This window comes from Pituophis catenifer, unplaced genomic scaffold, assembly GCF_029215685.1.
Source record: "Pituophis catenifer annectens isolate HBS135680 unplaced genomic scaffold, rPitCat1.0.hap2 SCAF_1, whole genome shotgun sequence".
NCBI lineage: Eukaryota > Metazoa > Chordata > Lepidosauria > Squamata > Colubridae > Pituophis > Pituophis catenifer.
In genome coordinates this window covers 219,828,051-219,855,068 of record NW_027256881.1, presented here as the reverse complement: position 1 = coordinate 219,855,068, position 27,018 = coordinate 219,828,051, and the positions used below count along the sequence as shown (strand labels likewise).

The 27,018-nt window shown below is 37.4% G+C and overlaps 1 protein-coding gene across 4 annotated transcripts in view; it reads right to left on the bottom strand.

Annotated features, from left to right (window-relative positions):
• The window catches only part of DPP10 (dipeptidyl peptidase like 10), a 201,389-nt gene that overhangs the window by 12,265 nt on the left and 162,106 nt on the right, over window positions 1-27,018 (bottom strand). For all 4 annotated transcript variants that reach the window (XM_070957038.1, XM_070957037.1, XM_070957039.1 and 1 more), the window contains 2 exons: window positions 1,682-1,876; window positions 329-383 (listed from right to left, as the gene is read on the bottom strand). In XM_070957038.1, the coding sequence (XP_070813139.1) occupies window positions 329-383; window positions 1,682-1,876 (250 nt within the window). The remainder of the gene's footprint in view (window positions 1-328; window positions 384-1,681; window positions 1,877-27,018) is intronic.

Below are 27,018 nucleotides of genomic sequence, written 5' to 3'. Positions count from 1 at the left end.
AGTTGTTAGTTCAAAAATCTGCTAAGATAGCCAAAACCAAAATAACACTTCCCATCCCTGTCTGGTATTTATTTATTTCCTGGTATTTTGAAACAGGGTTCTAAAGTAGATTTTGTGCCAAATTCAAATGATCAAATTCAATTCATCCAAATAATTAGACTCATTTCAGAAAACTTGAAATTAAAAACAGAGTATCACCAAAATGATTTTTTTCCTATAATTTGTTGAAGCTAATTAAATAACTAAATGGTAAAAGCTTCAGAAATGTGTAGATTGCACATTTGCACTATTGACAGATTGCAACATCTTATTCATTTAATAAAATTACCTTTCCAAAGATGCTCAGTCTGTTACCATCAATAAATGATTGCTTCAGCAAGTATCTGTAATAGAGAAGGTAGCATATTACAAAAAACAAACAAATGATGCTTGAGCAATGCTTTTTCTGTATGTAAAGAATATATGTGCTTGTCTATTTGTTTGTCTTCTGCCTATTCACCTACTTCACCTACTACCACCTACTACCTGCTGCACTGGAGTACAAATTTCTTCTTGATTGAATTAGACTGCTAAATGGTCACTATCTTCAAAACTGTGAATCCCCTCATATATGACATTCATCAGATGTGGCGTGGAAAGATTTTAAAAACTATTTTGACCCTAGGTAATTTCAACAGCTATCCCAGCATAGGATTCGATTAAAAATATAATAAAACCATAAAGTATTGTAGTACACTGGCTGCGTTTATATGTTTTATTAAGCTAGAATTGAGTAGCATAAACAGCATGCCCAGTCTGAATCTGCTTAGGTCCTCCCTGTAGCAAACACGAAGCAGCTTTTTTGATTTTAGTATTCTCCTGATGCATTCAACACTCATAATCCCTTAGGACAAAGAACAAGATTACTTGATAAATTAATCCTACTTTTTTTTTTTTTAACACTGCAAATGGTACATTCCCTTCACAACATCTGAAGGCAGGAAGTTACTTTAAAGATCAAACCTGCTAAATGCTTTGCGTATATTCTGTCCTCCAAGCAATGTCTTGGAATTAAGAAGGCATATATTAAGACTACTTAATATACTGATATGATAAATCCAAACATTAAGTTTGACAAGAAGATGAAGAGAGTGCCTATAGTGCAGAAATGTTTAATCAGTTTTTAAAACACATGCAATTATTCAGTTCCTCAATATATCTATATGTTGAAAACAGGACCAGATCTAATACACATATTTATTTTTTAAAAAAATATTATTTTTTTTGCAAAATTTGTCAAAGGACAGCAATAACAACTAACAATAAATCATTTTAAGGCACTAAAATCATGTGCATTTAGTTTTGTGGCAGCAGGACTAACATCATATGGTTGATAATAAGTCATCTATTCATTATATCTATAGGATTTAGAAGTAGTTTATTGTATTTCAATAATATACAACATCTGGAATCCATTCCATATCATGCAATACTTTTCTATTAAAAATGTCAATTAGTGACTATAGACTAGTTAGACTAAACATAAAAGCAGATTTGATGCTTTATTGAACTTTATTGTTCTTAAATAGTGCACAAATTCCATTAACCCAATACGGTAGAGATATAAAACACAAAGCTTTTCTATCTGTCATATCAAAAGAAATAATTTTTAAAAATGGATTAAAATTTTGCACATACGTACTCTACGGCTGCTATCTGGTCCTTCACTTCCACTGATCCTAGTGAACGGTGAACCTCTTGCAAAATCTTGAGTCCTTGAAATCCACTCCCTCTTCCATCAAACTGAGCTATGATGACATTATCAGAGTTGACAAGCACAGAATCCCAATCAATGTGAAACTTGTCTGTAACCAACTGACTGCCTGGAACTTCATCACTGTAAATACCAAAATACCAGAGACAAAGAAAATTGATAATACAACACATCTTTAAATTCCTTAATAATTTTTGTAGCCTGAATTATGTAGAAAGAATTAGATAATCCTTCTAAAATATTATTTATTTCACAGTATCACATTAACCTCTGCTTATCCCCTATGGGAACAGTGAAGAAAAAAAGTTTATAAGCTATACAGAAATAAATGGTTGAGGTTTAACATGGCATTAACTAATCTTATAGCTGGAAAATTATAAAACTTTTTTTTTGTTTTGTTTTGTCTTTGGTGCTTTGAACAAAGCTCACAAGACTTGAGTCAAAGACCAAGGAATTTAACCTTCAAACAAACACGGCTTTACCTACCTTATAGTAGAAAGGGAATTAATGCAAAAAAAAAAAATGGAATAAAATTGGACTGGATAAAAATAAAACAATTGGAAATAGAATCCAGGGAAGATTCATAATTGGGGAATGTTACGGGAAAATAAGATAGATAGCAATCTTAATGAAGTTAATTAAGACCTCAGGATCCAATCTGGGTCAGTCACTGGACCCAGAGGTGGTGACCGACCCAGATTAGACCTACAACATTATCCTGGGACATGTAGATTCACCTTCATTCTTAATTAATACCATTTATGCAGGGGTGATATTCACTTATCTTTGCTACCAGTTCACAAAATTGAGCGTGCATGCACAGAGCATAAAAAACAGGATGTGATGACGTCCGGGTCGGTGGGTGGAGCCTCCTGTAGCCACTGCTACTGGTTCGTCCAAACTGGATAGAACCGGCTGAATACCACCACTGCATTTATGTCCTATGATGTTTTCAGATAAGCTACCGTTTGAACAGTCATATTTTGTTTTATATTAGCACATGGATGGTCAAGCAAGCAAAGAAAAAGAAGTCTGCTCATAATCTACTTAAGATGGCACGCTGACTAGTAAACCAATTGTTTATGTTCTCAGAAGTACTGCATATGTGATGTAAAATCAGCATTGGGCTAAATATTAATGATGTATGCAGTTCCCTTGCTGGATCCTGATATCTCATACAAGGGCATGATATATGCATAATCATTGCATAGCATCTTCTGTACAAGATTCATAGTCTACAGGCAACTCCTCAAGGATTCTTCAAATATTCTATAACTCTCTCACACAAAGTCATCCTTAAATTTTGTTCATCATGCACGACTAAATTGGGACAGAGGATTTCAGAGAGGAAGAGACTTAAAATGGAGACAAAATTAGCGCAAATGTATTCTTTTCCTTTAGAAAGGCTCAATGCTAAATTGTTGGGGTTCAAATTAATATTTTTAAATGAACATCTGAGTCTAAAGAGTTGTAATATTTAATATTCAGGGACACATTTAATTTTGTAGCTGGGAATGATGTTCAGGTTCTTTTTCAACACTGTTGTTAACAGCATTTCCTTCTTCGCCCAAAGACAATGAAACATCAGTTTTGAGAAAGAAGATTTATTATTTTTCTCTAAACAATAAATATCAGAGCAGCAGAGAAATCTAAGAAATAATAGCATAAAATAACTCATTCCAGTAGAATTAAAATAAATGTTAAATTCTTTGTGCATTATAAGGACATTTCCTGTAAGGCATGGCTGTCAAACTCGATCGCGTCACGTGATGTATCATGACGTATCATGATATTTTTGCCTTTGCGGAACTGGGGTGGGTGTGGCCTGCATGTGATGCATCTGGCTGTGGGCCATCAGTTTGACACCCCTGATGTAAGGAAAGTAACTATGAAAACAATGGATGGAAGCACAAAGAGAAATAAAGATTGAGGTTGATGCATATAAAGCAACCCCCTTTCAAGTACTATTATTTGGGGACATTTTGAACTACTATGATTAGTGGACATAATTTGTCAGCTCTCCTTGTCATTTTACAAGACAAATGCAGGTAGTCCACAACTTACAACAGTTCATTTAGTGACTGTTTCAAAGTTACAACAGCACTGAAAAAAACTGACTTATGGCCATTTTCCACATTTACGACCATTGCAGCATGTCCATAGTCACATGATCAAAATTTAGATGCTTGGAAACTGACTCATATTTATGGCAGTTGCAGTGTTACCTTTTGCAACCTTCTAACAAGCAAAGTCAATATGGAAGACAGATTCATTTAACAACCATTTACTAACTTCACAATGGCAGTTATTCACTTAACAACTGTGGCATGAAATCTTGTAAAATGGGGCAAAAGTCACTTAACAAACATTTCACTTAGAAACAAAAATTTTGGGTTCAATTGTGGTCATAAATTAAGGACTGTCTGTATCTTACTTTTTCTCATTTATTGATTTACTGTAGCAGGATTTCAATGCTACCCGAATTATAGAACTCACAAAAATAAAACACTACAAAATCACAAAATGTGAAAAGGCTTAAAAGAAAATTGATAACATCTCAAGTTGGTAACATTTGACAAAAAAATTGGGCAATTATAAACTGAAAGCCTAGTTAAAGAAAATTGTTTTTAGTCTCTTTCCTGTGTATCAACAAGTAGAACACTATCCTGGTATTGCTTTTTTAAACATTTTTATTGAATTATAAAGTATCATAAAATACAAAGTAAATAGAAAAGCAGTTGGGGGTTGGGGGAAGGAAGGAAAGGAGGTGAGGAAAGATAAGAAAAGAAAAAGAAGCACTGACTTCCGACTCTCTCTGTTACAGTAAAATAAGGCATTAATCACAACTTTTTGCTTTTTCATGAAACAAGGCATTTCTATAAAGATCTATCAGTCTACTCAGTAAAACCCAAAGTCAAATTTTTATTCTTTTCCACATCAAGCATGAAGTTCAGAAGCGGAACACTATCCTGGTATTGAGGGATAGTTAATATTACAACAGCCACACACAAAAAAAGATACATTTAACTGAAGATAAAGATATGCGACACATCTTCAAGATGCAAACATGTAGGTTAGATGATAAGCAATATTTTATCCGGCAAATATATAGTGTAATAATTGATAAAGAACTGTTATTTTACTGAATTCATGAATACATGGGCCAGCATGTTCACTACAATTTAACCTTCAAAATCACTTTCAAAGACAAGAAAAAAGAATTGTAGTAGCCAAAAAACTGAGATCCAAGGACAGTTGTATCTTGTATACTGTCAAAACTGGATAAAGTAACCATGTCCACAACCTCCATTGTCTGAAAAAGAGCTATGAGGCCAAACAACCTCCAGGTGAGGGATTTGCTCATTGAGAGAGAGAGTTCAATCCTATCCAGAGCCAAATCTTCTAATAAATCTGATGGTTCCAGAATAAACAGTATGATCTATCTCAGGACTTCTATCTAAGCCTGCTTCAAACTTTCAAAGCCTCTATATACCAGTTCAGTGCATCCATTACATTTTCTGAAGCTAAAGATGTAAAATTGGATATCATCAACATACTGCATCCCTATCTTGTGATGGTGGATTAATTCTCCCAGTGGTTTCATCTAATTGTTAAATAAGACAGATATCTGATATACAGGATAACAAATTTCTTAAATGAAATATTTTAAAATATCACTAAAAAATGAATTTGTGATTATAAGTGTAGTTTGAGAGCATAATCTCTAACCAAACCCAGAGTCTATACAAATAATATAAATTAAGTCCCAATGATTTCAGGAAAGCTTAGTCCTAATATGACAAAGTTTCCCCACAAAGCTGACATTTACCAAGTCTGTGCCTGAAGATACTAATTATGCATGCTTTATGAACTTACAGTGAGAAAAGGATTTAGTATAATTCAACTCTGTCCAAGTCAGTGTAGCTTTTAAACAAAGAAAAGATAGCAATTACAGAGCAAAATGATGGATTTTAATTGGTACTCTCTAGGTTTCTAACAGTGCAGTCTCACATTCCTTAGCTATAAAGGAAAAATGAGACAGCAGTATTTGAGTTGTTAAACTCAAACACTATCAAATACTACTCAAATACTACTCAACACTATCATCATTTCTCCTTTGGTTTCAGAGGACAATGTATTTTGCCCTAGGCAACAAGTATTGCCTATTATTAGTCCTGCATCACATTCTTTCCTTTGTGACTATCAAGACTGATGGACAGATATACCAATATATGTATGTTTTCAGCAGAAGGAAAACAATCAAAAGAATAATCTTATAAATCCTAGAATAATATACAATTAATGAGTAATATTTAATCTAGAATTTAAAGAATATGGGAAAGGTTGGTCACAGTAATCTCACAGTAATGATATTAAGAAGGAAAATAAAAGATTTGAAAACTGGAATTTGCAACTAAGGAGAAAGATAATTCTTAAACAAGCATAGTATCCCACCCACTCTCTACACTATACTGTATGTTACCATGTATATAATATAGTTTGGAAAAGGTGAATTTTAAGCAGATTAATATATGGGTAGATGGAAAAATTAGGTATTTAGTATTATATTACTAAATGATACTTTCAAAAGTCATCTTTCAATGCAACCACATCAAACAGCACAAAAAGATTTTAGGTTATACTAACCCAACAAGTCAACTTGATGCTAGTGAAAGGAAAATTAAGATTCTAGCCAGTAAAACTGTTTGCAACACAGACTTCATGGAGTAGGATCTCTGCCTTAATTGTTACTCAACATCAGACTTACAGATTTATTGTAATAATCAGGGTGGATAAAAATCAATGATTTTTTTAAAAAAATCAAAAAAATCAGATTTTTTTATTTAAATTGGATTTTTTTATTTTTATTGAATTTATTTTAATAAAAAACTTTTGGGGTAAAAATCTATCGTAAGGTAGTTTTCTATTTAAGATACATAAATAATTTAGTTTATTCAGCATGAAATGGAGTTTAGTTATGTAGCATGAGGTTGTATATTCTGCAACACTGGGATTATCGGTGAGTCAACAGTGGGTCAAAGGAGTAGCAGAGATGACAGTTGCTCTTTAAAAATTATGATTTAAATCGAGTTGATTTAAATCAAGCCTTTTTACTAGTGATTTAAATCATGATTTAAATTGTGATTTAAATCAACTCAATTTAAATCAAATCCACCCTGGTAATAATTATGACTAAATTGACTCCGTCCTCATTTGCTTACTGATTATCAATCCAGTGCTATATGTTCTGAAGAAATGTCTGGAAGTTGAATCATGGTGACTGGACTTATTTTTTTGTTAATTTGAGATGTTGTGCTGCCTGTCCAAGCAGCTTTTTCAGTCAAAAAGTTCAGTCTGAACAAGTTGGTTAGGGCAATCTGAATTGGCCAAAGAGTTGGAAAGTGCCAACTCCTAAAATTCTTAGGGGTATTCCCGTACCAACCTCAGATTCTACTTGTATTCTACTCTACTCAGATTCCCCTAACCAACTTGTTCAGACTGAAGAAGCTGCTTGGCTGGGCAGTGAAATGTCTCAAGCCAACAAGAAAATAAGTTGTTGCCATTACTCAGCTTCCAGACAACTCTGCCTGGATGACTGAGAATCTTCAACTCAAAGGTGCTTTTTCAAATGACAGACATTTCACTTCTCATCCAAAAAACTTCTTTAGTTCAATAGGCTACAAAAGAAGCTTTTTGGATGAAATGTCTTCAAGGAAAAAACACAGTCCAGTTTTGAAAAAGCATCATTGGGACAACCATGACCTGGATCACTGAGAATCTCCATAGAGAATCTTCATCAACACATTCTGAAGGAACCTTTCCAGTCTTACCTTTTTTAAATTGGTTATGAATTGTTCTTGATTTGTATTTAATAATGTGGCATGCATAATATATATTTTTTTTCTGGAAATTTTTTTTTAATTTTTTCAAACATAGACATAAAAAAAAAATCTTTCAAGAATGAAGTCTTGGTCCGGTCACAAATAGGTAGACTAATTTTACAAATAAAAACAAATATTTTTAACATAAATTCCAACATCCTAATTTAAGTCTTTCCATTATATCGCCATAAATCTTAATTTCCTACCAAACATTGCTCATTTTTATATTCAATTATAAATCAAAATTCAATACAGCTCTTTCTAAATTTTTCTCCATTGTTCTTTTTAACATCAACATTAAAACACAAAAATGATCTAATCTAAATTCAATCTCAATTGTTACTTCAATCTGTGCACCATATTGTATCATATATAATTATTAACAGTTAATCATAGTTATCCTTCACCACTTTGTTGACAAATTAAAACATGTTACATCAAATTATGCTTTTATAAAAATATCACTTTTAATCACCTTAACTTCCAACTTTTATTTTAGTTATCTTCTTTTATTTTCTATCTTTATTACACCATAGGCACCTCTTGTTTTTATTTAAAACTCATTTAACCATTTAACCATTTAGACAATTAGACATTTAAACATGGCCTTTTAATTTTATCTATTTTATTTCTTCATTTCCTTATCTGTCCATAAGTATTTCAATTCATAGTCAATACTTCCATGCTTAAAACTCTGTATATCATTTTTAATTATGTTGTAAAGTCTGTTTCCTGTAAAGTCCATCAGCTCCACTTTTGTTCCTGTGCAAGACTTTTTGTTGCTATGCCAATTAGCTAAAAGTTTATTAGTTCTGATGTATTTCTTCTTTCTTTGTAAAACCATCAGTAGACAGATTAGGAATCTCCAAAATTCAAAAGTCCATAGTTATTTTCAAAGTAATCTAAAATAAATAGTGAGTCAAAATGGTTCTTTTTCAGGAGAGAGCGAATTTCTACAGTCCACACTTTCACTTAGTCACAGATTCAATCGCCATTTTGAAGCAATTATGTAGCTATCTGTTTGATCACTTTGTCTGGCTTTTAAAGGTGCCAAGTCCTTAATTATCGCTTTTCTCTTTTCCAAAAATCAGATCTGTTTCAATTTAACAAAAGAAATTCAAATATCCAGTTCTAATTAGTTAATAGTCAGTTCATTCCAATCAATCAGTGCTGAAATAGATTTCTTAAAGGGTCTTTAACTCCTTTCATTACTTTACAAAATCTTCAAGCTCCACAGATCTTCAGCCATTAATTAAAGCTGGGGGTCTTATTTGTAATCGTTGTAATCATTGTTTCTCGCCTGGGTTGATGTCACTCACCCGGCTTCAAAGCACATCACCCTTTCTTCCTTCCTCCTGCACATTTCTTGTCCCATTTTGTTCCGGCTTCGTGGCAGCCACCATGGCTGCCGTCCCCCACCGCCAACTCAGAGGGTTTTCTCTGGCCTTCGAAGAACTTGCCTGTTGCTCTCGGATGCCCAAAGGGTCCCTCTCTTTCCCCTGTCCCTACAGGACAGGATCGGTCCACAGACCTGTCGGCGGCAGTTTGCCAGTCGGGGTTTTTACAGGGCTCATCAGAGCCCGCTATTTCCCCGACTGCATCGCCACAATGCCAAACCGGAAGCCCGGATAATATAATTTTTCAATTAAACTTTTTGTGAATATTATGTGGTGGGTTTTTTTTGTAGTGGTAGCAAAAGACCAGTAGATATCTTTTGTAGTAGGCTAAAAGCACAAGTAGAAACACCAACTTCTAAGAAGCTGATTGATTAGCAAAAACACAGTGAGTAGGTATGTTACTGATGCTGTTTATGCTATCAGGGTGGAACAAATAACTCTCTTGTATTGATTCCAGTTGGTGAAGAAAGGGGATGAAAGTTAGGATGGTTGAATCTTGCACTTATTTTTGAAATGTATAAACCTATTTGTCAGGGTTCCAAGTAACACCCTCAATGAAAGAAGACTCTGAGGCTAGAAATTCCTCAGAGTTCCATTTTATTAGAGATGTCATCTTGGCACATCTGGGAAAACCCGAATCTGAAAGCTTCCAGGGTTTCCCCACCAATAGGAAAATCCAGGTCCCTGCCCAGTACCCCCCCATGTCCATCCTATGGCCCAATCAATGCACTGTCCCAACTGGAGATGCCTCCCAGTCACACCACTCCAGGTCCTTGACTCTCAGAGAAAAGAATGTTATTATAACTATATATCTCCCTTGCTCCATACAATCCTCCCTCCCAGTTTCCCACAGCACTAAATGTGACAGGCCTGAAGATCCAACGCAAAAGATGGCTTCCAGGCCTGACACTATTTTTGTCTTAATGATAGAATGCTTATCTAAAAATAATTTTAACTTGAGGTCAAAGCACATAAAAACAATAGAACACCATGCCAGTTTCTTTCCAATAAAAGGATTTTTTGATTAGTTTGGGATTACCTCCACTTGCATTGTTCATTTCAGAATGCATGGATCAATATTTACCTCATTACTTTATTTTATAAGGTTTTTTTATTGCCCATTCAAATGAATCTGGGCAACGAACAATAAATGTGATCTATGATATTTGCTTCTGCCAGCTTAAAATGTACAGAACAAGGAATAATTAGTTATTTATTCATAGAGCTTATATGGCCATCTATCTCACACAAAAATCCTAAATAATCTACAGAAAAACCACTAAAACCAGTATAAAATATATCATAACCTTTCCAATAAGACACCATAGCAACTCAAATTCCTAATGCTCTGGTTTAACTCAGCCCAATGTCTAGGAGAAAAACTAGACTTCTATGGGTTTTTTGGGAAGGCTAAAATGGTAGTCCTCTGCCTTTCTCTGGACTTCAAGTAGGAGATTCTTACAAGAGGTCAAGGTGGCTAGAGAAGATAAGGCACCACCATCAGTGGTGGAATACTGCCGGTTTAACAACCAGTTCAGTGAGTGCGAGCTTTGAGCGTGCACACACACTTTATGCGTGCCTAAGGTGCTTAAAAGCTTAGCTGCTTACCTTCCAGGTCAGCAATGGTAAGTAGAACAGTGGGGGGGAGGGAGAGGGAATCAACTGTGCCACACAATTAAAATGAACTACAAAGCAGGAAATAAAGGACAGGATAGAGCAGGAGCGAGTGGGTGGGGCCAACTGATTGTTGGTGCTACCGGTTCACCTGAACAGGCTGAATTCAACTTCTGACCACCGTGCTCTGAAAGTGGTTCAATAATTCAATGGACTATTTAAATCTCAGAACAAGCCACCCTGTCCATTCAAGACTTTCAGCGGAGTATAGACTTGTCAAACCACTTCTGAAGCATATGTGCTGGACTATTTTAAGATAAGAGTATTTCTATACCATTGTCTGTTCAAAGAATGCAATGAATTTTCTGGAGTGTGTAGAATGGATGATTTAGGAGCAACAAAAGTCCTGCACCACAAAAAATGGAAAGGAAAAGAAATCCAGTTGCCTGGAGGCTGAGCATGCCTGCTTGTGCTCCACTGAGGAGAAGAGTGAAACTGGCAAAATTCTGGTCAATTTCATATCTGTTTATTTCAAGGCTGCAGACAAAAATTGCAGACAAGTGTAAGAAGCATTTTCCTTACTGGACCTGTACTTCAGAAGCAGGGAAGCTGGATAAGGCAAGAGTTGCCTTCAATGGGAAACTTGAACTAATTTGTCCAAAACAAACACCAACATTAGCTCTGTAGTACAGGAAGTGCTCAACTTACAACCATTTGTTTAGTGACTGTTCAAAGTTACAACAGCACTGAGAAAAGTGATTGACCATTTTTCAGACCACCATTGTAGCATCCTCATGGTCACGTGATCAAAATTCAAGTAGCTGGCAACTGGTATGTGTTTATGACAGTTACACTGTACCATGGTCATGTGATCATCATTTGCAATCTTCCCAGTTGGCTTCCACTAAGCAATGGGGGAAACCAGATTCACTTAATGACCACATGATTCACTTAACAACTGCAGTGATTCACTTAACAATTGTGGTTAAAAATGGGGCAAAAGTCAGTTAACAATTGTCTTGCTTAGCAATGGAAATTTTGGGATCAACTTGTAAGTCAAGTTGTAAGTCAAGTTTCAACCTGAATTTTCAACTAAACGACTTCTGACATGACGGGGTGCACAAAGTCCTGCTTTCAATGTGTTTCACAATTCCCACGTAGAAGCTATAAATGTATCCTCTGGGGAGAAAAAAAATCCATGCAAGAAAATGATGACCCATCAAAGAAGAACAAACACAGGATCGGTCACTGTTGATAAACATCTTCTTCAAAAAGAAGATGTTTCTATTTATTTATTTATTGGTTCAATTTATATGCCGCCCTTTTCCGGAGACTCAGGGTGGCTTACAATGCATTAAGCAATAGCCTTCATACTTTTGTATATACCTGCTTAGTAGGGCTACCGGCCCCCCCTAAGCGTTGTTCTTTTTTATACGAAGTCAGCTTATTGCCCCCACAAACCGGGTCCTCATTTTACCTACCTCAAAAGGATGGAAGGCTGAGTCAACCTTGAGCCTGGTGAGATTTGAACTTGCAGTAATTGCAGGCAGCTGGTGTTACTTAACAGTGCTTTAATCTGCTGCGCCACCAAGGCTCTTATTTGTGGAAACTATTAAATGTTTCCTCTTATCTTTCTCCATTTTATCTTGTTCCTCTTGAATGTTGCTGTAAGCATCTTTGGGGGGAAATCCAACAATCTGCTTTTCCACAGATGTATCACAGGAAACATTTGTTTTCCATTAATTTGTTCATCCATGAACTAGAAACTTGCCAACAATGATGAAGACTCAAATTTTGACAGAAGGATAAAAAAGTACCTTAGCACATTGTTGTAACGAAAGCTACACTGACACTCACATTTCCAATACTGAACAGTAATTACAGCTCCATTAAATTATTTATTTATTTATTTATTTATTTATTTATTTATTTATTTATTTATTTATTTATTTATTTATTTATTTATTGCGATTTATATGCCGCCTTTCTCCCTAGGGACTCAAGGCGGCTTACAAAATGACAACTTCAATACAAATCACAATACAATACCAAATTAAAATCAGTAACCCAATTAAAAACGATTTAAAATTATACCAGTGTACCCCCAAACGGATCAGTTTAATTGGCGGAAGAGCCACGTCTTTAGCTCGCGATGGAAGGAAAGAAGGTCGGGGGCTGTCCTGAGCTCAGTGGGCAATCCATTCCAGAGGGTCGGGGCTCCCACAGAGAACGCCCTCCCCCTGGGGGTCGTCAGCCGACATTGTTTGGCCGACGGCACCCTGAGGAGGCCGACTCTGTGAGAGCGCACAGGACGATGGGAGAACGGCTGGAGATGGTCCTGCAAGTACCCCGGGCCTAAGCCATGAAGGGCTTTATAGGTGAGCACCAGCACCTTGAAACGTATCCGGAGTGCCACCGGTAGCCAGTGCAGCTCACGCAGGAGAGTTGTTACACGGGAGTATCTAGACGCCCCCGTAACTACCCGCGCGGCTGCATTTTGGACTAGCTGAAGCCTCCGGACACATCCCAAGGGCAGCCCCATGTAGAGGGTGTTACAGTAGTCCAACCTAGAGGTAACAAGGGCGTGAGTGACCGTGGCGAGGGCATCCCGGTCTAGGAACGGGCGCAACTGGCGCACAAGATGGACCTGTGCGAAGGCCCCCCTGGTTACGGCCGTCAGATGGTCATCTAAAGACAGCCGAGAATCCAGGAAGACACCCAAGTTGCGGACCCTGTCGGAGGGAGCAAGGATTTCACCTCCGATCATTAAGGATGGAACCTCCAGATCCCGGGATGCCGGCATCCACAGCCACTCAGTCTTGGAAGGGTTGAGTCTAAGCCTGTTCCTCCCCATCCAAACCCGCACCGCTTCCAGGCAGTGGGACATCACGGAAAGGGCATCCCTAGGGTGGTCAGGGGTGGAGATGTAAAGCTGGGTATCATCAGCATATTGATGATACCTCACCCCAAAACCACGGATGATCTCACCCAGCGGTTTCATATAGATATTAAAGAGCAGAGGGGAGAGAATCGATCCCTGAGGCACCCCACAAGTGAGAGGCCTCTGGGAGGATCCCTGACCCCCCGCCCAAACAGACTGCAGACAGCCCGAGAGATAGGAGGAGAACCACTGTAAAACAGTGCCTCCTAACCCTATCCCCCTGAGCCGCTGCAGCAGGATACCATGGTCGATGGTATTGAATGCCGCTGAGAGGTCAAGAAGGACCAGGATGGAGGAGCAACCCCCATCCCTGGCCCGCCAGAGATCATTTACTAGGGCGACCAATGCCGTTTCCGTGCTGTGGCCGCGCCTGAAACCAGATTGGTAAGGATCCAGGTAGTCAGTTTCCTCCAGGAATTGAGGGAATTGCTGTGCCACCACGGACTCAACAACCTTCGCTAAAAAGCGAAGGTTGGAGACTGGACGGTAGTTGTTAAGTACGTCAGGATCCAGGTTAGGCTTCTTAAGGAGGGGTCGAACCACCGCCTCTTTAAGCGCAGTGGGAAAGACCCCTTCCTTTAGTGAAGCGTTGACAATAGCCTGGATCCAGTCTCCAGTCACCTCCCTGGCTGCCGAATCAAGCCAGGAGGGACAAGGGTCCAGTAAACATGTGGAAGACCCCAACCTACCCATAATCCTGTCCACGTCATCCAATGAAACAGGCTCAAACTCAACCCAGATGTCTCCACCGAGACTAGGCCCTGTCACCTCAACGGACTCTGTCCAGTCAGAGTCCAACCCGGTCCGAATCTGAGTGATTTTATCTTGCAGAAACTGTGCAAAATCCTCAGCACGGCCCTGTAAGGGGTCCTCCCTCGCTCCCTGATTAAGGAGGGAGCGGGTCACTCTAAACAGGGCTGCTGGGCGATTTTCTGCAGATGCAATGAGAGTGGCGAAATAGTTATGTTTCGCCACTTCCATCGCCACAAGATAAGACCTAATATGGGTTCTTAGTTGTGTTCGGTCGGACTCGGATCGGGAGGATCTCCAACCACCCTCCAGGCATCTTTTCCGACGCTTCATTTCCCTGAGCTCCACGGTAAACCAAGGAGCCGCCCGGGATCTGCGTTGGATCAGAGGCCACAAAGGCGCGATTCGATCCAAGGCCCCCACCGCAGCCTGTTCCCAGGCCGCGACAAGGGACTCAGATGAATCGTGGGCTAAGGAGGCGGGAAATGACCCAAGCTCCATCAGGAAACTTTCGGGTTCCATCAGGCGCCTGGGGCGGAACCATCTTACTGGTTCCACACCCCTGCGACGGGGGGTGGCGGAGGAAAAGTCGAGTCTAAGGAGGGAATGATCGGTCCATGACAGAGAGTCAATAGATAGAGTCCCCTCCCCACGATCATTTATCCACTGTCCAGAGAGAAAAATAAGGTCGAGTGTGTGTCCTCCAATATGAGTTGGGCCCTGTACAATCTGAGTCAGGTCCATGGCCGTCATGGAGGTCATGAACTCCCGCACCAACTCAGATGACTCACCGGCCGATGGCAGATTGAAATCTCCCACAACCAAAAGGTTGGGGAGTTCCACCGTCAATTCGGCTAAGACATCTAGTAGTGCGGGCAGGGCTGAGGCCACGCAGCTGGGGGAGAGGTACATGATCAACAGCCCAGACTGAACTCCAGGGTCCCATTTCAAAAGGAGGGATTCACACCCGCCAACCTGAGGAACAGTGACCTCCCTAGGCCTAAGACTTTCCTTAATAACTACCGCCACTCCTCCGCCCCTCCCCTGGGGCGGAGATTAGATTATAATGCTAATCTCTCACATCAGAATTAAAATATTTTCTTGCCACTGATGCAAATGCATTTTATCTATACCTTAAAGAAATATAATCATTTACCAGGCAGCTAATTTCTGATTTTTACAAGTCAAAGGCAATATTCACCTTCTCTGGATCCCCCCCCCCGAAATTTTAAAAGAACTACCACTCAGCACACAAACATTGCTCTCTTTGTGCTTTCCAATTAATACCATCAGAGTCTCTGGTTTCTCAAACAACTTTTTCACTGTATCTTTCTAGTCCAGAATATGGAAATTCTAGAGGCCAAAAAAAATCTAATGATGTTATCAGCTGGCCATATCATCATGGATAGATTTTATGATTTAGTATGTTTTCAAGTCTTGCTTGCACATTTTGAGAGTGGTTACAAATGGCTTTTTGTTTGCATTGATCCTATCTCCTACAACAACACACTTCAAAAGCAAATTTAAACAACAAAGCAGGCATCAAGTATATTTAAACCCAGTCTCTTAATGCTGCTGTTGGTTATTTTTAACTCCATTTTTTAAAAAAACACAATAGTGTAGCAAAACTAAACTTATTTTAGTACTAAGCACTTACCGAGGAAACATACTCTTTTTTTAATTCATCCAAGATAGCATTTGCCTTTTTAACAAATGCATCAGGGTTCTGGATCAGGTTTAAATTGTGGTCAGCCAGGACACCCAGATCCCTTTCTCATATTTTACTACCAAGCCAAGTCTCAACATTTTTATATTGTACATTTAGCGTTTCCTATCTTGACGCAGACTGACATTTCTTTCTTTTCAATTCTAGCTTGTTCATTTCAATTTCATCCCATTGCTCAGACCTATGTTATATTATTAATAGTAACAGAATAACAGATTTGGAAGAGACTTTGGAGGTCTTCTAGTTCAATCCCTTGCTCAGGCAGGAAGTCCTATACCATTTCAGTTCTCATTATCTTTCTCTTTTGAAGTATTAGTCGCCCACTTCATCAAAATGCTACAAAATTACTCTAGAACAGGAGTGGGCAATTGTGACTCTTTTACAACCTGTGGACTTCAACTCCCAGAATTCCTGAGACAGCCAAGGTGTCTCAGGAATTCTGGGAATTGAAGTCCACAGATTGTAAAAGAGCCACAATTGCCCACAATTGCCCACCCCTGCTCTAGAACTATTTTCTGTTTATACTTGTTTGTAATTATTATTGAATGTTTGGTAATTTTATTCACATTTTTGTTAAGTAATGTTTAATGACAGAACTACGAAGATGTTGAATTTGGTAAGAGGCAGTATAGCACAGAATGCAAAACATGGTTTCTGGTATTCTTGTCAGCCTTTTAATACTGGCCTCATTCTAAATCATTTGATCAGGAAAGATGATGTTAAAAAAAGGGAGGAGCTTAAACTGGATAGTTGTCAATATTACTAGGCACTTCCCTACAGATGATTCTTTTTTTCTTAGTCCCCAATCTGATCAAGTTCAATTTCAAATGCAAATTTTCCTTTGGCAGCATCTTCCTATGCATCAAAATTGACTTTGTTCTCTTCAGTTTTTGGAGAGTTACCATGTTGAGGAACAGGCAGAATCCTGACTCCTTTTACATAATTCAGAGTTGTTGAGAGTCAAGTGGAATATAAATTTAACAAATCATTACTGTATTTCCCCGAAAATAAGACTCTGTCTTATATTTTTTTTGAACTCTGAAATAAATGCTTGGCCTTATTGTCATGCGCTCAAAAGCTCTATTGGGCTTATTATTAGGGGATGTCTTATTTTGGGGGAAACAGGGTATTATTTCTAAATGCCCACTGGGTTGGAAAGAATAAAAAGAAACAATAATGGTTTCTTTTTATTTTCATTTTTGCTGATACAATGGAGGAAATGGTCACTGTTTGAACTTTCTTTTTTTAAAGTATGCATATGTGCAGTTTTTTCCCTTAGGAAAACTGTATTCATTCAGAATACAATTATCACGTTGACCTCAGAAACTAGTTCTGTATTCTTAGATACTTTTGGCTTTCTTTTTAATTATACAAAGAGACTAATTTGACAGTTTCAGGGTACAGCTCCTGGCAAATTGGATTGAGGATTACCAACTCCTGCTCTTCTGAAAGATCCAAGGCAAATTAAATCAGTCCCTGAAGGTCTTTCTTGACAGATTTTCTTTTATTGACTTTTTATTATTTTGTGAACAGATTTCTAAGAATAACTTCTGTTAATGTGGAAATGTATCACAGAAAATGTAGAGGTAGGGCAGAAAGTGGGGGAACAGTTCAACTTTTGAGAAAAACAGAAATGAGTATACAATAGTTAACTTAGAAAAATTACAACCCCCTTTTGTAAAAATAAAGGGTGTGTGTGAATAATTAACTTTATACCCTCAAGAGCAACTAAAAATTAAACTTACTAGGTTACTCAAATTGGTAATATTCACTTATCCTTTTACTTTTAAAATAGTACTCTCTGCCATTTCGTTCTCAGAAGACATTTGGAGGCATTTCTGCATTATGTTATTGTCACACTTTCCCTAATACTTTTGGCTGACAGAATTTCTAAATGTAGCCTCTACCAGAAATCTTTTACACTTTGACAAGAAAAATACTGTAGTGGACTCTAGAGTGGGCTTTTTTTCTACTCTAACATATTCACTTTGTATTAGTGTAAGTCTAACTGGAACGATCTGTCTAGGGGTGAAATCCAGCAGGTTCTGACAGGTTCTGGAGAACCGGTAGTAGTGGAAATTTTGAGTAGTTCGGAGAATCAGCAAATACCACTTCTGACTGGTCCCAGAGTGGGGTGGGAATGGAGATTTTGCAGTATCCTTCCCCTGGAGTGGGGTGGGAATGGAGGTTTTGCAGTATCCTTCCTCTGCCACGCCCACCAAGCCACGCCCACCAAGCCACGCCCACCGAACCGGTAGTAAAATAATTTGGATTTCACCACTGGATCCATCTAATTAGTAGTTAATTAGAGTAAAATAATCAAATCACATGTAAATTGAAATAAATACATAGGTTTGTTTCTACTTCCCACTTCTAAATGTGCTATTCTTCTTTTGTACAGCCTATAACATATTTATTTGGGAAATAAATATGAACATCACACAACTGTACTATCACTGGGTAAAAGACTTGAATACAGGTAGTCCTTAACTTATGACCACAATTGGGCCCCAAATTTCCATTGCTAAGCATTGTTAAGTGAGTTTTGCCTCATTTTACAACCTTTCTTGTTAAGTGAATCACTGCCATTGTTAAATGAATCTGACTCCCCCACTTTGTTTCCTTGTCATAGGGTCGCAAAAGATGATCACATATCCCTGGAACACTGCAACTGTTATAATTACATGCCATTTGAATTTTGATCAGGTGACCATGGGGATATTGCAATGGTTGTAAGTGTGTTTTTCAGTAGCAGGGACCGGGAGACTGATCAGGGTTGAGGGAAAGCTTAATGGAGCAAAGTGCAGGGATATTCTCAATGAAAATTTATTCCACAGCACTCAGGACCTCAGACTAGGCTGAAGATTCACTTTCCAACATGACAGTGATCCTAAGCACACAGCCAAGTCAACACAGGAGTGGCTTAGGGACAACTCTGTAAATGTCCTAGAGTGGCTCAGCCAGAGCCTTGACCTGAACCCTATTGAACATCTGAGGGACCTGAAAATTAGCTGTCTACTGATGGTCACCATCCAACCTGACTAAGCTTGAGAGAATTTGCAAGAAAGAATGGCAGAAAATTCCCCAATTCAGGTGTGCAAAGCTTGTTGCATCATACCCAAAAGACTCGAGGCTGTAATTGCTGCCAAAGGTGCTTCAACAAAGTACTGAGTTAGGGGTCTGAATATCAGTTTTGTTTTTCTTCTTTTTAATAAATTTCTAATTTAATAATTTAATAAAATTAATAAATAATAATAATTTATTATTACTATTATTAATAATTTAATAAATTTCTAAAATTTTGTTTTCACTTTGTCATTATGGGGTACTGAGTGTAGATTAATGAGGAAAAAATAAATTTCAACAACTATAGAATCTGGCTGCAGCATAATAAAACAACAAAAGTGAAGGGGGTCTGAATATTTTCTTAATGCACTGTATATTTTCTTCTATTCAAGTATAGGTGAATGATTAACTCATAGCTGAAGCAATTCAGTGCCCGTTTATTTTGTTGAAATTATGTAAATGAACATAATAGACTCTTATTATGGTAAACATGGTATACTCTTATTTTATATTATATTACATATTTGTAATAAAAAACAATATCTGTAACATATGGGCATTCTAGTATACACAGAGAGCTATTTGTGTAGAGCCATTCATAAAAATTAATAGAATGGAATGGAATGGAACGGAACAAAACGGAACAGAACAGGACAAAATTCTTTATTGGCCAAATGTGATTGGACACACATGGAATTTGTCTCCAGTGCATAAGCTCTTAATGTACATACAAGCAACAAGTGATAAATCATTATTATAATCATAAAATACATTCATCATAAATCATAAGATACAACAATCACTGACTGTCATAGGATACTAAACAAGCAATCAACATAAATCATACTAGGATACTAAATAAAACAATTAATATAAATCATAAGATGCAAGCAACAAAGTTATAGTCCTAAGAAGATATGGAATAGGTAATAGAAAAGATGAGAAGGATAATAGTAATACAGCCCTACTAGGTAGTTTGACAGTGTTGTGGGAATTAGTTGTTTAGCAGGGTGATGGCATGGGGGGAAAAAACTGTCCTTGTATCTAGTTGTTTTGGCATGCAATGCCCTATAGCAGTGTTGGCAAACCTTTTTGGCACTGAGTGCCGAAATGGGAGAGCAGATGATTTTCCAGTTTTCGGCATGCACATGTGCACCGGCCACCTGGTCTTCCAGTTTTTGGCACATATGTGCGCACGAAGACCAGCTGTCCAGTGTGTATGCACCAGCTCCTCCTGGCCTTTTGAGACCCTCATGCCTCCTTTCCCGCCCCCCCCCCTTTACTGCCCCCCCGGTCCCCGTCGGGGTGGTGGGATATCGCCACCAACAACCTAGTTCCACAGCCCCAGACAGGGAGAGAAAGTTGGGTGGGGAATGCTGCCTCCCTCTGCTGGAAAGCCAGAGCCCCTTCCTGGCCTTGGAGGGAAGGGGCATTGGCATTCCCGGGGCTTGAGTTGGGAGGCCAGCAGATGGTAGAGCTTCATCCCAACTCTGGCCAGGATGAAGCGTCTCCCCCCAGCCCACCACCGAGAACAAGCCAGCACAGCCCCCCCTTCCTGGCCACTTCCTGGCTGGTGCACCTCTTACCCCTCAGTGGTGCCTTCCGGTTTCCTGGCCGGTGCACCTCTTACTGCTTGGCGCCTTCCCACTTCCCGGCCGGCATGTCTCTTACCCCTTGGTGGCACCTTTCCGCTTCCTGGCCGGTGCGCCTCTTACCCCTCAGTGGCATTTCCATGTGTGAGGAGCTGCACTCTCCTCCAGCCCTCCTGGGGCAGCTCGCCTCCCTGACAGCGGCTCCTCCTCTTTTTCCTCCTGGCTGCTCCAGCATCCTGGCCGGGTTCCTGGCTGCTTCCAGCATCCCGGCCCAGGGAAGAAGGAAGTTATGTCCAGAATGTGAGGGGTCTGTAGATATTTTCACAGCCCTCTTTCTGGCTCATGCAGTATACAGGCCCTCAATAGAAAGCAGGCTGGTAGCAATTTTTTTTCCTGCAGTTCTAATTATCCGTTGACATCTGTGTCTGTCTTGTTTGGTTGCAGTGCGAAACCAGACAGTTACAGAGGTGCAAATGACAGACTCAATAATTCTCTATAGAACTGAATCAGCAGCTCTTTGGGCAGTTTGAGCTTTCTGAGTTGGCACAGGAAGAACATTCTTTGTTGTGCTTTTTTGATGACATTTTTGATTTTAGGTGTCCCTTTTAAGTCTTGAGATATGAACCTAGAAACGTGAAGGTCTCTACTGTTGATACTGTGTTGTCTAGTACTGTAAGAGGTGGTAGACTAGGACGGCTTCTTCTAAAATCTACTGTCATTTCTACAGTTTTGAGTGTGTTCAGTTCAAGATTCTTTTGGGCGCACCACAAGGCTAGTTGTTCAACTTCCGGTCTATATGCAGATTCATTGTTGTCTTGAGTGAGACCAATCACTGTTGTATCATTAAAAACTTCAGTACTGAAATGAAAGACTATTGGAATAAAGTTAAGTTATGGATGGAGGAAATGATACTGCAACATATAGATTTAAAACCAGAGCTATTCCTATTGGGTATCTTATCAGAAAAAACTAGTAAAGATAATATATATTTGATTATACATGTAATAACAGCAGCAAGGATTGTTTATGCACAAAAGTGGAAAGCAGAGATTATACCTTCGGAGGGAGAAGTAATTAAAAAAATCTTAGATTGTGCAGAAATGAATAGATTAACTATGATGATAAAGGAAAGAGAAGATACAGAATATTTTAAGATATGGAATAAATTTTACTATTGGTTAAAAAAGAGATACAAATAAATTTTTAAAAGAGATTTTAAAAAATTGGTTGTAATTAGAATAATATATTAGTGGGAAATCTTTGTAATGGATGTGGTGAGATTGAAGACAGAAGAGGAGAGAAGAAACTTTTGAAGATAACACTGAAATGTCACATGGAAGAAATGAATGATGTACTAAATGTTTGTTTGTCTTAAAAAATAAAATAAAATAATAAAAAAAACCTTCAGTACTTTTAACAGAGGGATCCTTTGAGATGCAGTCTTTGGTATATAGAAAGAAGAGAAGTGGGGAGAGCACACAGCCCTGGGAAGTGGGGCTGTGCTAATTGTACCGGTATCTGATGTGATTTTGCCTCGCTTCACCTGCTGCTTCCTGCTATTAGGAAGCTTACGATCCACTTACAAGTGTGGTTAGGCATGGCTAGATGAATCAGTTTTATTAGAAGAATATCTGAAATGATGGTATTGAATGCCGAGCTGAAGTCTACGAAAAGGACCCTTTCATAGGTCCTTGGAGATTCAAATTGTTGTAGGATGTAGTGCAGAGCCATATTAACACCATTATCTGCCAATCTACTTGCTCTGTAGGTAAATTGCAGGGGGTCTAATAGTGGATCCGTATTGGTTTTCAGGTGGGCCAGCACTAATTTTTCAAAGGTTTTCATAATTATGGATGTCAGAGCAACCGGTCTGTAGTCATTCAGCTCCTTAATAGAGGGTTTCTTCAGCACTGGGATGTTAGTAGAGCATTTGAAGCAAGAAGGAATATAACACACATCTAGTGATTTATTAAAGATGCAGGTGAAATTGGTCAGCACAAGCTTTCAAGAAAGAAGGAGTTACCTTGTCTGGGCCTGGTGCTTTTCCAGGCTTTTGTCTGAGAAATAAATCTCACAATTTTTTCTGAGGTGGGGCCTCAAAGGCATGGGGTCAATTGTAGGAGGCTTGGCTGTTGTTCATGTATCTGAGATGGAAGCAACAGTTGACAGTGGTTTTCTTTCAAACCTACAGTAAAACACATTCAGGTCATCTGCCAGATGTCGATTTCCTTCAGCATGGGAAGGAGGTTTGCTGTAATATTTGATATTTTAAAGAGTTTTCCACACATTCGCTGTTCATTTGTTGAGAGTTGATTCCTCAGCTTTTCAGAGTAGCTTTTTTTTGCTACTCTTATCTCCCTTGTTAATATTTTTCTGGCCTGACTGTACAGCATTCTATCTCCTTTCCCGTAGGCTTTCTCTCTAGCACAACGTAGCTGCTTGAGTTTAGCTGTGAACCAAGGCTTTTCACAGGTTTCTGGTCAGCATACACAGGTCTTCACAAAAACTAACATATGATGTTACAGTATCTGTGAGTCCATCCAAGTCTGCAGAGGTATCTTCAAAAACATTCCAATCTGTGCAATCAAGGCATTTTATCAAGCATATTTATTTATGATTGTATCAAGAACTACAAATCATTTATTTTTAATTTTTTAATGTTTTAGTTAAAATTACCAAATCTCAAAGGAAACCAGCTTTTGTTTTAGAATACCATCCATTTGCATATCTGTACCACATTGCAAACACAGCATCTTCTTAAATTGTCTGGAGACCTGTTACTGGAAGCTATACCTGCCCCAAAAAACATTGACAGTAAATGCTCTGTTGTGTTCCCAATGCAACTATTTTTAAGGATATTAATAATTCACAAATTGACTTTATTTAGTTTGGAGGGACCACATGGCCGAACTTGTTAGTTAACAGCATAGCATCTGTCCCTTTCTACTATATTATTCATATTATTGCATGTTCTAGGTTGAGAAACTGGATATGTTCACACCTAAGGCTAAGTCCTATTTTTTTTTTTAAAAAAAATGTATTTGATTTGATGAATAAGAAACACATATGTATAAGCTATAATAGGTGGAATTATGCAAAATACATTATATTTAATATGATAGCATCCAATTCACACAATTAATGCTAAAATATGAATTTGTGTTTGAAAAACATTTATAAGCCATATGCTGTTTAAAATATAGCTACTATAATTGGAAGAGTATTTCAATTCATATTCATATTCATATTTCAGCAATATTAGAAGAGCTTATCCACACAAGAAGCATTTTAGAGATGAGAAATAATAAGTAAACATATCTAGTTACTCTACCGAGATGTAATAGGATTTTTCAAGGGGATTGTAAAATGAAATCAAAAGAAGATTCAATAACTGAGGGATGTTGTTGATGATTTCTTATGTACAATTAAAACAAAAAATTAAAGTGAATAAATAAATAAATAAATAAAAGCTATTATGATTTTACACAGGGTAAGATTGAATTTGAAGTAGAATTATGTACAGCATAATGATGAACATGTTACTGCTAAAATGGATTAACTTTTATTGAAATATAAGACAGAAGAAGAACAAGTGAAATAATGTAGGATAAAAAGAGTGAAAAACTTTAGCTATAGTATACAAATGGACCATTGGGAAAATATGTGGTTGAAAGGATTGAAATTTGAATGTTTATGAAATTATGTATCATTGGTGTTTGTTGCCAGAGAAATTGTGTAGAATATATAAAAGTACTTTAATCTTTGTTGGAAATGTGAACAACATGAAGAGACATTTTTTATCATATGTAATAGTCATGTAAAAAAAGCTAAAATATTTTGGATAAAAATGAATGCATTAATTCAAAAATTCTTAAAACTTAAAGTACAACTATAACCAGAGAATCTTCTTTTGGGACTAATGGGATAAGCAACCAGAAAAAAAAATAATGGAACTTTGTTTTTATATATGACAATTGGAGCAAAATTATTATATGCTCAAAAATGGAAAGACTTCACACTACTTACACAGAGGAATGGTTGGCGAGGTTGATAAAAGTCATAGGGATAGCTAAATTAACTTCTTCAGTTAGAAAAAAAACAATGTCTACCGTACATTTATAGTCAACTGGAAATCCCTTATATACTTTTTGTATGAAACAGAAAAAATGCATTTGTGATTTGTGATTTTGAAGATTAGGAAAAAAAAAAGATAATAGAAAAGGTCAGAGTTTTTTGTAATTTAAAATAAGGGATAATTTTGTAAACTACCTTCCTTCCTTCCTTCCTTCCTTCCTTCCTTCCTTCCTTCCTTCCTTCCTTCCTTCCTTCCCCCCTCCCTCCCTCCCTCCCGTTCCCTTCCCTCTTTTGCATTTTTGCATGTATTATAAAAGATTAATGAAATTATATTTTAAAGAAGTATTAGAACAGCTTAACTAGAGTGCTTCTAGACGGAACTCAAAGTGCTACTATTGTTCTAAATGGTTTGTTCTCCCACGCTAGTCTTACTATCATTGAAATTGACTTCCCAACATTTTTAATGAGAAAATTCCCCATGCAAGATAGAAAGTAAGTATCTAACAAACTTGCTGAACTGAGGTATCAATTTGTAGAATGTTCTCAGGAAATCTCACTTACTTTTTATAACAGACTTATTTCTATTGTATAAAATCTAATACCTTTTCCAACTATTTTAGGCTGCTTTAATTTTTTAATATAAAACGTTCTTTATTCAGTTCTGTTTTTTGTGTGTGGAATAATTATATTTATAATATATATATATATATATATATATATATATATATATATATATATATATATATATATGTTGTTAAGCTGAATATTTGATAGTATTTATAGTATAGTATTTATTATGATAGCATTTATTAATGAAACATGAAACAAATTAGAAGATTGTTAAAAGAAGTTATGTGAATCGGGAAAATAAGTTTAGTGGCCTGCAGGTAAACAAGTCATATGTTGAAAATTCCTTTTGGTGAAAGAAAGAAACAGTAGGGTAGTTATTTATATCCTAAGTTATTTCATTGGCAATTAAACAGATATATACATGTCCACAACCAGGCAGCCATGAGAGCTACATAATTGTTCCATATTTTATTCAACCCATTTAGAACAAGAAGGCAATAGCAGTGTCCAAATTCTATTGGAATTGTTTATTTATGTACTTATTTACTTACTTACTTGGGTTTATAAGCTTATAAACCAACTCAATAAGAAATGACTGTGAGCGATTTAAGAATGCTAGAGAATAAGAGACATCTTAAAGTAGATTCTCCTCTGCTCATCCTCCTCATTCATGTATTACCTATTCAGTAATATTATCACTCAATAGACAAAAAGCTTTCTTTAAGAAAGCATGATATCCATTCACAGAGGGCTGCAACTTTTTAATGTAGTATTTCATTTTATTTTCTTCAGCTCCTTTAATGGCATTCTATATGTTTTATGAGGCACCAGTAACAATTACCCAGAAGGTAAAACAAAAACAAACCATAGCACCATTTTTATGTTGGTATAATACATAATATCAGTATGAGCTGCAAGGAATAAAAATGATCCCTTCATCATTATTCAAATTACCACTTTCCTATAAAACTGATGATGGCTGTGAACTGCATAGTCATTTCCCCTCATTTTTACATACCTGAGAAAACTCTTGTTACAATTGTAAAAAGGATAGGAGGATCCTGATTACTTGTTATAGTTTTTTAATAATAACTTATTCGACTGATTTATGCCAGTTTATGTCTTTTTTCCTAATCAGAAACTACAGGCCTGTAATGTTTCTGCATCTCCAAAATAGACAAAAATTAGAGAGTATACAGAAAGTGTCCACCTCTAAATTTCATTTATAATTGGCTTAATCTGTTAGGAATTTTGGATGAAGTGAATAGTACCTATAGATGCCATTTTTACTCTTCGAATATGGTTGAACTTGTTTAACATCTTCAGTATTAGTGGGAAAAATGTTTTGGATTCTAAGCATTTTAGCTCAAAGCAGGTTGTTCTGACCTTCTTAAATGTGTCCTGACGCTGTTCTGACCATTCCAGAAATGTTCAGACTGTCCATTATGTTTGAAGTTGGTCTTACAGATACAAAACAAGCGCACTCTGGGCACCTTTGAAGTGTTTTATGATTAGTATATTTGCGAAAACTACTGCATGCCACTACCCTTTAAATTTATTACAAACAATCATCCAGGTATTATTCCAATAATATAATAATAATAATAATAATACCTGTCCTGCAGAAATGGAAGCAGAGGTTTAGTTCAACTT